Below are 15,281 nucleotides of genomic sequence, written 5' to 3'. Positions count from 1 at the left end.
GAGACAGCAGCAGAACGGAGGGGGAGTGGGAGACACAGCAGTAGAACAGAGGGGGAGTGGGGGACACAGCAGCAGAACAGAGAGGGAGTGGGGGATACAGCAGCAGAAGGGAGGGGGAGTGGGGGACACAGCAGTAGAACGGAGGAGGAGTGGGGGACACAGCAGCAGAACGGAGGGGGAGTGGGGGACACAGCAGCAGAACGGAGGGGGAGGGGGGGAAACAGCAGCAGAACAGAGGGGGAGTGGGGGACATAGCAGCAGAACGGAGGGGGAGTGGGGGACACAGCAGCAGAACGGAGGGGGAGTGGGGGACACAGCAGCAGAACGGAGGGGGAGTGGGGGACACAGCAGTAGAACGGAGGGGGAGTGGGGGAAACAGCAGCAGAATGGAGGAGGATTGGGGGACACAGCAGCAGAACAGAGGGGAAGTGGGAAACACAGCAGCAGAACGGAGGGGGGGACAGCAGCAGAATGAAGGGGGAGTGGGGGACACAGCAGGAGAATGGAGGAGGATTGGGGGACACAGCAGCAGAATGGAGGGGGAGTGGGGGAGACAGCAGCAGAACAGAGGGGGAGTGGGGGACACGTCAGTAGAACGGAGGGGGAGTGGGGGAAACAGCAGCAGAATGGAGGAGGATTGGGGGACACAGCAGCAGAACAGAGAGGGAGTGGGGGACACAGCAGCAGAATGGAGGGGGAGTGGGGGACACAGCAGCAGAATGGAGGGGGAGTGGGGACACAGCAGTAGAACAGAGGGGGAGTGGGGGACACAGCCCCCACTCCCCATCCCCCACACACTATTACATACCCCCTCCATCTCCCCCTGGGAACAGGGGTCCCTTCTCACGTGGGGACAGGGACCCCCATCTCCCCCAGGGACAGGGACCCCTTCTCACCTGGGGGCAGTAACTCAGAATAAGAGAGTTATTTCTTCATACTGACTTTGATACTAATAGTACCTCTGATCCTATACTGAGAGACTGTTTGTTAACTACTTTTTTGCAAATAAAAATCCCTTCAAGCGGATCAGTCGTCAGTCTCTGTAGTTCTTGGGCCATCTACCTCGGGAAACCCCTAGACAGGGGCGTAACTATAGGGGGTACAGCAGTCGCAACCGCAACTGGGCCCTGTGCTGCAGGGGGCCCATGCAGCCCCCTCTACATATGGCCAGCAGCAGCATAGGCAGCTAGGGGTACCAGTGCACCATGCACACGGGTGGCTGGAGGTGGAGGGTGACTAGCAGAGCTCCATGCTCGACTATCGCACTGGCTGCTCTTTAGTTATGCATTCCCCGCATGACCTGTGTCCTCGGCCAGCTCCTCAGAGTACCCCTCTCCTGCTCCATGCATTGCCACTCAGTCCAATGTCTGTTCTCCCCAGCCAGAGTCCCGCCCCCCCCCCCCCGATTCCAGCCTACACTGCACTGCATGCTTCTCCCGGGTAAACAAACTTTAAGAACACAGATGTAGTGCAGCCCTATGAGAGCTCCCCGGAGGACACTGCAGGCTTGTCTGCCAGCCCCCCTCCTCCCCTGTCATACACAGATGATGAAAGGTCTTTCTGGGAGATATGCTGATCACTCATCCAGCACACTGGATGGAGTCCAGGCCAACATGGATGAGTGCGCGGCCTGCAGCTTGGTCATGGTGAGTGAGAGGACCCCATCCCCCACACACTATTACATACCCCCTCCATCTCCCCCTGGGGACAGGGGCCCCTTCTCACGTGGGGACAGGGACCCCCATCTCCCCCGGGGACAGGGACCCCTTCTCACCTGGGGGCAGTAACTTCATCTGCCCTGGAGAAAAGGACCTCATCTCTTCTGAGGACGGAGACCCCATCCTGCCTAGGGACAGTACCTCAATGGGGAACCTAAAAATAAAAATAAAAAATAATAAAAAAAACTACTGATGCCAGTGGTTTAACTACAGGCCTCATAAAGGTCTTACCTGTGACCACGCCCTGGAGTTCCACCACTGGACTCGAAGGGAAGGGCCCTGGCTGGGGTTCAGGAGGGCCCTTCATGGTTTCTTGCATCGGGGCCCTGAAGATTCTAGTTACGCCACTGCCCCTAGACCAGAGATATGCAATTAGCGGACCTCCAACTGTTGCAAAACTACAAGTCCCATCATGCCTCTGCCTCTGGGTGTCATGCTTGTGGCTGTCAGAGTCTTGCTATGCCTCATGGGACTTGTAGTTCTGTAACAGCTGGAGGTCCGCTGATTGCATATCCCTGCCCTAGATGCATACAAGGTGAGAAAGGTAATGGTAAGCCCAATAAATTCAGCCGCTCCTTTGGGGGTCAGTGCTACATTACTTAGATTTTTTTTAATTAAAAAAATTACTGTGCCATCATCCACATACAGAATTAGAAGGGACAATGTAAATTAAGCAGTGTGTGCTTAGTATCACTTTAGGTCTGTCAGAGGAGGATCACAGACTTGCAGTGAGACAAGAAGTACACTAACATACAGAGCACATTCTGTCCTTTTAATGCAATAGTAAACTCAGGATATTTTTAAAAAAGGTCCCCATGCAGTGTTATGCCATAACGTACTGGTATGCATTCTAGCACATCATGGCAGACTTCCCTGTGAAATGCAGCGTTCCAACGCCACGGCTTCCTAAGCTTCCATTTTCTTTCTTCTGGGTTTGCTTTTCAGCTGTTTGAATGGTTGGGCTGTGATGATGTCACGCATGAGAGTCACAATCGCGGCACGGCACTCTCTGCATTCAAAGCACGCTCAGTCATTGACGTCATTGACTGCAGCCAACATGAATATGTCTTAAACTGTGCAAGTTTAGGAGATATTCAGGGTACCTAGAGGTAAGAGTGGTGGCTGGTGACGTTTTTTGGATGGGGGGGCACCAGAGCCCAAACATCATTTTGACCACTCCCACTTCTCATAAACCACACCCCTTATATATTCCACCCACTCTGTCTGGGATGACCATATATGCTCTGTGCATCACACCTGTGACCCCAGCAAAGGCTGTGCAATATATAGGGCATGGGTAGAGAATCTATCACGAAGTATAATATATATATATATATATATATATATATTTTTATTTTATTTTTTTTATATATATACCGTATATAATATATTTATGTTTTTGAGCTTTTTTTTTTTTTTTTTTTTTTTTTTTTTTTGAGATCCTGTTGCTTGGGTGGAGGAAGCCATATTTAATACACATTTTAGTATATATTATAATTGTATGTGATTCTTTGTCCCATACAGGCAGTGCTTGCAGTCACATAGAGATCACATAGGACTGGAATACATTCTAAAATCGGGAGATGCCATTGATATTTTCCAGTTTCTAAAGGCACAAACAAAGGGAGTATGTAGTCAGCCAGCCTAGGAGCCTTTATAAAGTTGAACCCTAATCGTGCAGCGGGGCGGGCTCTCATACCTTCCTTCCTGCAGCTCCGCCCGGGCCGTAGAACGGAACTACTGATGTCACTTCCGGCTTTCGTCTGTTTTGTGAAACCAGAAAGTGACCTCGAGATTTGATCAACAATGCTCCCACCGGTAGAATCACAGTGATTTTACGGGCGGAAGCTACTCAGCATTTTGTATTGCGCTGCAAGGCGGATTAAAAGCCCACAAATGAATCGCCACCTCTGCAATCTCATGATTGCATTGACGTGGCGCTTCCCATAGTGCACTGCGTCCGGCGCCACAGTGCACTTTTTTAAAGGACTTTTTTTCTTAAAGGGGCAGTTTTAAATTTAATTAATTAATTAATTATTTATTTATTTATTTTTGTGACTACAGGATGGGGGGCGGTGCCCGGGCGCCCCCTGTGGATGGGCCATCACTGGGTAAGACTTATTATAAGCTTACTTGTAGGCACAAGTTTTAGGTGATAGTTTACCACCACTACCACTTGAGCTCCAGAAGAGTTTACCCCCTTCATGACCAGGCCATTTAGTATTGCGCCACTTTAACTAGTAGTTGCACAGTCATGCAACATTGTACACAAATTAAACTTTTACATTTGTGTTCACACAAATAGTTTTCTTTTGGTGGTATTTTATCACCACTGGATTTTTTATTTTTTGCGACATGAACTAAAAAAGACAGAACATTTGCTACAAACTATATCCAATAATTATTTTTATTTTTTTTAAATCTAATTTCGTCATGATTTTTTGCCCAAATATATTCTGCTACATGTTTTGGGTAAAAAAATAAAAAAAATCCCTAAAAATGTATATTGATTGGTTTATGTGAAAGTTATTATATCTATAAACTATGGTACTGTATATACCAGTGATAGCTAACCTTGGCCCTCCCAGATGTTTTGGAACTACAATTTCCATGATGCTCAACTACACTTCAGAGTGCATCATGGGAAATGTAGTTCCAAAACATCTGGGGTTCCAAGGTTCACCATCACTGGTATATACAGTATATATTGGAATTTTTATTTATTTATTTAATACTAGTAATGGCTATGATCAGGGACTTATAGTGGGGCATTGATAGTGCGGTGGGCAATCTAACACTAAGTGACGCTGGAGGGGACTGACTAACTGACACTAACATCACCAGTGACACTAATGCGGGGATCACTGCTAATAATATACACTGCCACTGTACTAATGACACTGGCTGAGAAGGGGTTAACATTTAAGGGCAATCAAGAGGTTACCTACCATATTTGCCGGCGTATAAGGTGGCTGGGCGTATAAGATGACCCCCTAATCTTCCATTTAAAACATTGGTTTTGTGCTATACTCGCCGTATAAGATGACCCCCTCCCGACCAGTCTGCAGCCTGCTGGATGTGCGGTAATACCGTATGTTCAGTAGCTTCGGTAACAGGTAACATACTGTCTCCCAGTATACATACAGTATACCGTGCTGAGCCAATCACGGCGAGCAACGTATTCTATTAATGAATACAAAGCCTTCTCGGATTGGCAGAGGCTGTAACATCATCAGCCTGCGCCTCTGACTCTCAAAGCCAATCAGAGCAGGCTACTGCATGTAGCCTGCTCGGATTGGCAGAGGTTGTTACTCCAATCTGAGCAGGCTTTGTATTCATTAATAGAATACATCGCTTGCTGGCGATTGGCTCAGTGGTGTAGACTGTATGTATACGGTATTACCGCACATTCAGCGAACATCTGGAGGGCTGTCATCCAGCAGGCGGCTTGCGTATAAAACAATACCCGCTTTATACCCAGCGTATAAGACGACCCCCACTTTTTGGCCATTTTTTTTAGTGTAAAATGTTATCTTATACGCCGGAAAATATGGTACGTGTAAAGTGTGTATTCTGTGCTGTTTTTACTAAGTAATGTGCTGGTTTTTACTCCCTGCTATGCAGGGAGAGAAAAAAAATGCACATCACTGCTGTCAGTAGAGAGCTCTGTGTTGTTTACCAAACATTGTCATTCGCCCAGCCGATCAGCAGTTTCCGGGTGCGTGCACGCATGCAGGAATGGACCTGGAAGAAAGTCCCGACATACAAGTACATTAATGTGCCTGCACGAGCCATCGTACATATACTGCAGTGGGCTGGCAAGAGGTTAACCCCTTGCCAACCATCGTAACCTCTGGTCTGGATTGTACTTATCTAATTTTTGCTCAACAAAATAGGCAGGGAATGGTGAGTTATCTTATCAGACTGAGTAAGCTTTTGGGGGCTCGGGAGACAGGTCTAATCTGCAAATTTACGGTAGATGGGTGTTCTATTGTGGACTATTGCAATATATATGTTGGATGTTAACAGTACTGATATCCGTTGGCTTCATATCATTGTTCTTGACATGTACTGATTCAAGTTTCAATAAAACCTTTTTTGATTTAACAAAAAAACACTCGCGAACAGCCCACCGTCATTATACATTGGCATTTTGAAGAGGAATATCGTTGTTATGGCAGCAGATAGCTGACATAACCCAGGTATCCTCTTCTTCAGCGGGTGGTTGACTTTCAGATAGAAGTAGTCTCTGCGGCGGATTCCCGGAGTCGTCGGTAGCGACGGAGGCGTTCGCGTCTGCTCCCGTCTGTGGTATGGAGCTGAGTGAGGGAAAGATGACCCCCACCCGGCTCCATACCATTACAGGGCGTAAGCGACGTCAAGGCTCTTAAAGAGACTTTTTTTTTTCAAACTACATTTTTTTTAATTGCATTTTAGTGTAAATATGAGATCTGAGGTCTTTTGACCCCAAATCTAAAATTTAAGAGGTCCTGTCATGCTTTTTTCTATTACAAGAGATGTTTACATACCTTGTAATAGGAATAAAAGTGACACAATTTTTGTTTTTAAAAGAACAGTGTAAAAATAAAGAATAAAAGACCGCTGCGCAAATACGGTGTTACAGAAAGTATTGCAACGGCCACCATTTTATTCTCTAGGGTGTTAGAAAAAATGTATATATAATGTTTGGGGGTTCTAAGTAATTTTCTAGCAAAAAAAAAAAACTGTTTTAAACCAGTAAACCCCAAATCTCAAAACGTAGCTCCGTCCTTAACCACTTTCAGACCGCCCGCCGTCGTTAGACCTTGGCTGTTTGAAGAGAGATAACGTTGTTATGGCAGTAGCTAGCTGCCAAAACCCCGGTATCATCTTCTTCAACAGGTGGTCCGCTTTAGATAAAAGTGGTCTCTGTGGCAGATGCCATTTTCACTTTCAATTATTTTTTTTTTATTGCTTTTCAAAGATACAGAAAATACAAAAACAAAAGCATAACGGTACAAAGAATAAATGAGAAGAGGCGAACCACCTCTTACTAAGCTACAGTTACAAAGTAAAATCTCAATCGGGCAAGATCATGGACCAGACATAGAAATATCTTGTTCGTTGGTCTGAAATTGCCACGAGCTGCTATTCCCAGGTCCCCCAGAGGTCACCTAGAGGAACCCTCGCCCCCACCCTTCTCTTAAAGATCTAGTACCGGTGGGCCCTCCCGACACCCCTAATGGGATCTAACTGTGCCGGGCCTGGCCCCCATAACCTTTAAAGCTCTAACAAAATAACATGGAGGCTCATATGGTCATGTGAGTTTCGAAGTGGAGTGCGCTCAGAGCAGTCGTCCTCAGGGAGGGGAAAACCCCCAATTCCCTGGGCTCCCGCTCCACAAAATAAGCTGTACCCACTCCGCGACCACAAAGCAGATGCCATTTTATTCTTTAACCACTTTCAGACCGGACCAATTTGCTGGTCAAAGACCAGACCACTTTTTGCGATTCGGCACTGCGTCGCTTTAACTGACAATTGCGCGGTCGTGCGACGTGGCTCCCAAACAAAATTAACGTACTTTTTTTCCCACAAATAGAGCTTTCTTTTGGTGGTATTTGATCACCCCTGCGGTTTTTATTTTTTGCGCTATAGACAAAAATAGAGCGATAATTTTGAAAAAAACGCATTATTTTTTACTTTTTGTAATAATAAATATCCCCCAAAAATATATAAAAAAACATTTTTTTCCCTCAGTTTAGGCCGATACGTATTCTTCTACATATTTTTGGTAAAAAAAATCGCAATAAGCGATTATTGATTGGTTTGCGCAAAAGTTATAGCGTTTACAAAATAGGGATAGTTTTATAGCATTTTTATTAATAATTTTTTATTATTTTTTTTTTTACTAGTAATGGCGGCGATCTGCGATTTTTATTGTGACTGCGACATTGTGGGGGACCCATCGGACATTTTTGACACATTTTTGGGACCATTGTCATTTATACAGTAATCACTGCTATATAAATGCAGTGATTCCTGTGTAAATGACACTGGCAGTGAAAGGGTTAACCAGTGGGTGGCAGTGTAGGGGTTAAGTGTTCCTAGGGGTGTGTTACTAACTGTGGGGGGGTTGGTCTTTCATTTAGTGTACACTGATCTCTGCTCCAATCACATGGAGCAGAGATCAGCGTCACTAGTTGCTAGGCAGAATGGAAAAATGTTGTTTATACAGCATTTCCTCCATTCGGCTGCTCCGTGAGACGATCGCGGGGATGCCCGCGGCGATCGAGTCCGCGGGTCCCGCGACCGGACTCACGGGGGTCCCAACCGGCGGCGCGCTCCCGATGGCACGGCGGCAACGAATATTGGACGTACATGTACGCCAATATGCCTGCCCGTGCCATTCTGTCGACGTACATCGTCGTGCGCTGGTCGGGAAGTGGCTAGGGTGTTAGAAAAAAATATATATATAATGTTTGAGGGTTCTAAGTAATTTTCTAGCAAAAAAAAAAAAATTATTTTAACTAGTAAACAACACGTTTGGAAAATAGGTCCGGTCCTTAAGTGGTTAAGTGGTTAAGCATGTAACATACTGAGCCCCCCATGTCCATATCTCATTACAAGCCATGCTACAGAAAGAGAAAGGGGTTGATTTACTAAAGGCAAATATGCTGTGCACTTTGCATAGTGCAGTTGCCCTCTGCAGGTGCAGTAGCTCCAGAGCTTAGTAAGTGAGGTAAGGCGTCACTGAGCAAAGAATACCCAATCACATGTAAAGAAAATTAAAAAAAAACATCATTTTTGCTTGCACATGATTGGATGATGGAAGTCAGCAGAGCTTCTGCTCATTTACTAAGCTCTGGAGCAACTGCACTTGCAGAGTGCACAGTCTGTTTTCTTTTAGTAAATCAACCGCAAAGTTTTTTTTACAAATTAATACATTCACATCTGTATTTACTCTAAGCCTGTTGATTCTCTGTAATATACAATGATGTAAGAGACACCTAGCAAGGTTATTGCCATAATGGTGAGTAATAATGATGTTTGCTGTGTCTTTGTTTTGCAGGTCTTGGGATGAGTCAGGTAGCTGGACATTTGGACTTTTTCCCAAATGGAGGAGAGGAAATGCCTGGTTGTGCCAAGAACGCTCTCTCTCAGATTGTTGACCTCGATGGTATCTGGCAAGGTAATGTAGATGGTCCTCTGCACATTGAATACTTAATATACACTGTAAGCAGGGCTGGATTTTTGAATAGCCAACATAGATTCTGGCCTAGCATAGCAGAGTGGGATGTGTGGCCTTAGGTTCCTTCCTTCCTTGTCTGGGGGGTCTCTCTTTGGGAAGCCCCTAACCTAGTACGCGGTGGTCAACTTTGACTGGCCACATGGAGAAGGGTTGCCCTTGCCAGGGGTCTTCCACTCCAGGGGGTTAGGGGGTCCTTCCTCTTGGGGATCGGAGCAGTGCACACCCTGTGCACTCTTTTGTGTGTTCACGTGCACGTTTTTGGTCCACAACACATTTCGTTTTTGTACATACTTGAAAAAAAAATAACAAACATTCAACTTTATAATGATATGAAATCAACTTCTAATACTACAGTATTTATAAACATATAGTATACACAATATACTAATAATACATGTCTAGTGTTTATATAACTGACAACACTCGAAACCTAAATAAATAAGGCCATATTTGAATGAGAGCAAGCAATGCCTTAAATGTTCTTTTAGAAATAAATAAATGTATTTTTTTTTTATCATATTTGGGGCTTTTCACATATTTGATATATCCAGGCTGCTATTTAAAATGATTTTGGCTATGCAAGCGCACTAAATTTATTTTGAAATCTTAAAAGGTGAAAATTAGAAAATAAAACTTTTATCTTTCAGAAGAATTTTTCAGTATAGGGATGCTCATAAATACGCATCCGCTGACATCCGCTGACATCCGTCTCCACTAGGGAGGGTCTAGGAAGCAGGATTATGCAGTGTGTTATGTGGAATGGTGGAGCTGGGGGGAAGAAGTGAGCTAGAGAGGAAGGGGAGGGACAGTCACCACGAGGGAGAGAGAGGGTGAGCAGCTTCCCACCTGCCCGCCCTACAATTTTGGTGGGCATTGTGAGTTAGTATTGGTGGGTCTTGAGCCACTAAGGGGGCTGGTTGTGGCACTTGCCAGGGTGCAGGATCCTTTTAGGTCATATGGGCACATCAAAAAGGTATGGTGTAGGGACTCGTCTGAGGTACGGCTCCCAGTTAGTATATGGGTACCTGCTAGTTGTCTCCGAGTCAGTGACTTGCGACTGGAGGCCTGAGAAGTGACTAGCTGGTAAAGTTCTGGTTTTATGCATATTATATGCATATATGCATACCTTGTCCTCCATTTTAGTGAATAAACTAGATGGTATGTTTGAAAAGGTTATTATGTTAATTATTATGGTAATTTATTAGAGATTTATACTTGGTTAATAAAATGGCTGCTATGGCCAATTTACTCCATATCAGTGTTGTGTGGTCATTAGAGGGAAGGGTGGGGTTATTGGTATAGCAGGTAACAAGCCATAGTTAATACCATATTCATGTATTTTATTGAGATTTTATGTGAGAGACCAATACAAAGTGGCACATAATTGTGAAGTGGAAGGAAAATGATGCATGGTTTTCACCTTTTTTTTTTTTACAAATCAATATGTGAAAAGTGTGGCATGCATTTGTATTCAGCCTCCCTGAGTCAATACTTTGCAAAATCACCTTTCGCTGCAATTACAGTTGAAAATCTTTTTGGGTACATCACAACCAGCTTTGCACATCTAAAGAGTGACATTTTTGCCCATTCTTCTTTGCAAAATAGCTCAAGCTCTGTCAGATTGGATGGACTGCAATTTTCAAGTCTTGTCACAGATTTTGAATTGGATTTAGGTCTGGACTTTGACAGTGCCATTCTAACAAATGAATATGCTTTGATCTAAACCATTCCATTGTAGCACTGGCTGTATGTTTTGGGTCATTGTCCTGCTGGAAGGTGAACCTCTGCCCCAGTCTCAAGACTTTTGCAGACTCTAAGGCCGCGTACACACGGGCGGACTGTTCGCCCAACTTAGTTTGTCAAACAATCCGACAAACAGTCCGCTCAAAATTTGCATGAGCGGACTTGACCACACACGATGAACGAACAGTCCGCTGAAACCGTGCGCGATGACGTGAACGGCACGTACGACGGGACGAAAAATACGACGTCCAATACACTGCAATGCAACCTTCGCCGTGTAAATCCTTTCTGAGCATGCGCGACACTTAGTTTGTCGAACAAGCCTACACACGAGCGGACTGTCCGCTCAAACCAAGTTTCAGCGGACTGTCTTACGGGAATTCCGAAAAACTTTGTTCGTCAGACTGTCCGCTGAAACTGTCCGCTGAAGCCCACACACGAGCGGACTGTCCGCTGAAACACTGTTCAGCGGACAAAGTTGGGCGAACAGTCCGCCCGTGTGTATGCGGCCTAACAGGTTTTCTTCTAAGATTGCCCTGTATTTGGCTCCATCCATCTCCCCATCAACTCTGACCAGCTTCCCTGTTCCTGCTGAAGAAAAGTATCCCCACAACATGATACTGCCACCACCATGTTTCATGGTGGGTATAGTGTGTTCAGGGTGATTTGCAGTGTTAGTTTTCCTCCACATATAGCATTTTGCTTTTAGGCCAAATAGTTCAATTTTGGTCTTATCTGACCAGAGCACCTTCTTCCACACGTTTTCTGTGTCCCACACATGGTTTCTTGCAAACAGCAAACTGGATTTTTTATGGCTTTCTTTCAGTAATGTCGTTCTTCTTGCCACTCTTCCATAAAGGTCAGATTTGTGGAGTGCACGACTAATAGTTGTCCTGTGGACAGATTCTCCTACCTGAGCTGTGGACCTCTGCAGCTCCTCCAGAGTTACCATTGGGCCTCTTGGCTGCTTCTCTGATAAATGCTCTCCTTGCCCATGTCTTGGTAGGTTTGCAGTTGTGCCATACTCTTTCCATTTTCAGATGATGGATTGAACAGTGCTCCATGAGATATTCAAAGCTTGGGATATTTTTTTATAACCTAACCCTGCTTTAAACTTCTCCACAACTTTATCCCTGACCTGTCTGGAGTGTTCCTTGGCCTTCATGATGCTGTTTTTGTTCACTAAGGTTCTCTAACAAACCCCCTGAGGGCTTCACAGAACAGCTGTATTAATACTGACATTAAATTACACATAGGTGGACTCTATTTACTAATTAGGTGACTTATGAAGGCAATTAGTTCCACTATTTTATTAGGTGTATCGGAGTAAACAGGGCTAAATACAAATGCACGCCACACTTATCGAATATTTATTTGTAAAAAATGTTGAAAACCATTTAACATTTTCCTTCCACTTCACAATTATGTGTCACTTGATACATTGCCACAGGTGTGTGATTTTTTTCAGATGACATTATCCAGATTTGTTCCCCTCCAGGTACCCGGAATTTCGTAGCTTGCAATCACCTAAGAAGCTATAAATACTACACAGAGAGCATTCTGAAACGTGACGGCTTCGCAGGATACGCCGCCTCCACCTACAGCACTTTCTCCTCTGTGAGTCATTTGCACAATGGCCTTTTGTTCAAACAAATAATGTATTCTTCGCAAATCTTGCTAGCCAATTTAATTTCTATCCATGAGGGTCCCAACAGCATACCTCCCAACTTTGTAAGATAGGAAGGAGGGACACATGACTGATGGATGTACAGATTGATGAGGCTACGGCTACCCATAAAATTAAACAATTGACCTCTTCCTTCCCCTCCCAAACTGACCAGACGACACAGTAATTTTGGAGTCTAAGGCCTCATGCACACGAGACGCAGTTAAACGCGCGTTCAGATGCAGTTGGACAGTTTTTTCAACTGCACCTGAACTCATTCAATGTTATCCTATGTGTCCATGCACACAGTCTCGTTTTTTTGCGTTTATATGCAGTTGCGTTTAATCACGTTTTTCCAGAAGCAAAAAAATGCGTTCAGAGACAAAAATTTCTGCGTTTCAGACGCAAAACGGGGCTAAACGCGGCTAAACGCGGCTGAACGCGGCAACCGCGTTTAGCCGCGTTTGCGTTTATATGCGTTTTTAAAGGTGACCTTTTTTTTTACATTAAAAATCTCAAAAATGATTGCAAATGATGAAAAACCATTAGAAAAATATTTTAAACAATTGCAATTGCAAGTGGACAATCCACAACTTGTGGCAAGTGACGTGGCAAGTGGACAATCCACAACTTGTGGCAAGTGACATGGCAGGTGGCAAGTGATGTGGCAAGTGGACAATCCACAACTTGTGGCAAGTGACGTGGCAGGTGAAGTGGCAAGTGACGTGGAAAGTGGACAATAGACAACTTGTGGCAGGTGACGTGGCAAGTGACCTGGCAGGTGACGCGGCAAGTGACTTGGCAGGTGACGTGGCAAGTGGAAAATCAACAACTTGTGGCAGGTGACTGGCATGTGACGTGGCAAGTGGACAATCCATAACTTGTGGCAGGTGACGTGGCAAGTGACGTGGCAAGTGGACAATCCACTTGTGGCAGGTGACGTGGCAGGGGACGTGGCAAGGGACGTGGCAAGTGGACGATCCACAACTTGTGGCAGGTGATGTGGCTGGTGACGTGGCAAGTGGACAATCCACATCTTGTGTCAGGTGACGTGGCAGGTGACGTGGAAAGTGGTGTGGCAAGTGGACAATCCACAACTTGTGGCAGGTGATGTGGCTGGTGACGTGGTAAGTGGACAATCCACAACTTGTGGCAGATGGCATGGCAGGTGACGTGGAAAGTGGACAATCCACATCTTGTGGCAAGTGACGTGGCAAGTGGACAATCCACAACTTGTGGCAGGTTATGTGGCAAGTGATGTGGCAGGTGATGTGACAAGTGGACAATCCACATCTTGTGGCAAGTGACGTGGCAGGTGATGTGGCAAGTGGACAATCCACAACTTGTGGCAGGTGACGTGGCAGGTGATGTGGCAAGTGACGTGGCAGCTGACGTGGCAAGTGGACAATCCAAAACTTGTGGCAGGTGACGTGGCAAGTGACGTGGCAGGTGACGTGGCAAGTGATGTGGCAAGTGGACAATCCACAGCTTGTGGCAAGTGACGTGGCAAGTGGACAATCCACAACTTGTGGCAGGTGATGTGGCAGGTGACGTGGCAAGTGAACAATCCACAACTTGTGGCAGGTGACGTGGCAAGTGACGTGACAGGTGAAGTGGCAAGTGACGCGGCAAGTAGACAATCCACAACTTGTGGCAGGTGATGTGGCAAGTGACGTGGCAGGTGATGTGGCAAGTCACGTGGCAAGTGGACAATCCACAACTTGTGGCAGGTGATGTGGCTGGTGACGTGTCAAGTGGACAATCCACAGCTTGTGGCAGGTGGCATGGCAGATGACGTGGAAAGTGGACAATCCACATCTCGTGGCAAGTGACGTGGCAGCTGACGTGGCAAGTGACATGGCAAGTGGACAATCCAAAACTTGTGGCAGGTGACGTGGCAAGTGACGTGGCAGGTGACGTGGCAAGTGACGTGGCAAGTGGACAATCCACAACTTGTGGCAGGTGACGTGGCAGGTGACGTGGCAAGTGAACAATCCACAACTTGTGGCAGGTGATGTGGCAAGTGACGTGGCAGGTGATGTGGCAAGTGACGCGGCAAGTAGACAATCCACAACTTGTGGCAGGTGATGTGGCTGGTGACGTGGCAAGTGGACAATCCACAGCTTGTGGCAGGTGGCATGGCAGATGACGTGGAAAGTGGACAATCCACATCTCGTGGCAGGTGATGTGGCAAGTGACGTGGCAAGTGGACAATCCACAATTTGTGGCAGGTGACGTGGCAGGTGATGTGGCAAGTGGACAATCCCCAACTTGTGGCAAGTGACGTGGCAAGTGGACAATCCACAACTTGTGGCAGGTGCCGTGGCAAGTGACACGGCAAATGCAAGTGTACAACTGCTCTCTATGCTGCTGCTGCTCACTCTGATCAAAATAGCAGAAATAGTTAAAAAAAATGCTTTGAGAGCTTGGGGAGGGTCTACATGATGTTATCTTTATAAACGCGTCTAAACGCAAACGCGTCTAAACGCGTCTAAACGCGTCTAAACGCGACATGCAAACGCGGCAAAACGCGCGTTTCTAAACGCGCGTTTCAGCTTTTTTTTGACAGAGGTTTCATCTGCGTCTCGTGTGCATGAGGCCTAATGGCCATAGCAACCTTTGTTTTATTCTTTCAAACAACTGAAATACAAAAATTCCATAAACAGTCGAAATGCATAAATACATACAATACATAACTTATTAACAAAAACCTCAGCCTAATCCTACCCGGCCCAAAAATCTTTGAAGGTCCCCAGCCGCAACTTACACTGGCTCAGGGACAATTACCACTTCCTTACTACCAGATACAAGCAACTTAAAAGCCCCTGATGTTCCCATTTAGGGATGAGCCGAACACCCCCCGGTTCAATTCGCACCAGAACATACTGAAAAATCAAAAGTGCTAATTTTAAAGGCTTATATGCAA

The 15,281-nt window shown here is 45.7% G+C and overlaps 1 protein-coding gene across 1 annotated transcript in view; it reads left to right on the top strand.

Moving 5' to 3' along the window:
* The window catches only part of LOC143930544 (pancreatic triacylglycerol lipase-like), a 73,946-nt gene that overhangs the window by 31,192 nt on the left and 27,473 nt on the right, over positions 1–15,281 (top strand). Inside the window, exons 8-9 of the mRNA XM_077454927.1 lie at positions 8,767–8,886; positions 12,188–12,306. Of these exons, the coding sequence (XP_077311053.1) occupies positions 8,767–8,886; positions 12,188–12,306 (239 nt within the window). The remainder of the gene's footprint in view (positions 1–8,766; positions 8,887–12,187; positions 12,307–15,281) is intronic.

The sequence above is a fragment of the Lithobates pipiens genome, unplaced genomic scaffold (assembly GCF_037356315.1).
Source record: "Lithobates pipiens isolate NorthernLeopardFrog02 unplaced genomic scaffold, aLitPip1_a1.2 Scaffold_25, whole genome shotgun sequence".
Taxonomy (NCBI): domain Eukaryota; kingdom Metazoa; phylum Chordata; class Amphibia; order Anura; family Ranidae; genus Lithobates; species Lithobates pipiens.
Note: the sequence above shows the minus strand (reverse complement) of the source record. Positions and strands in the feature narration are given on the sequence as shown.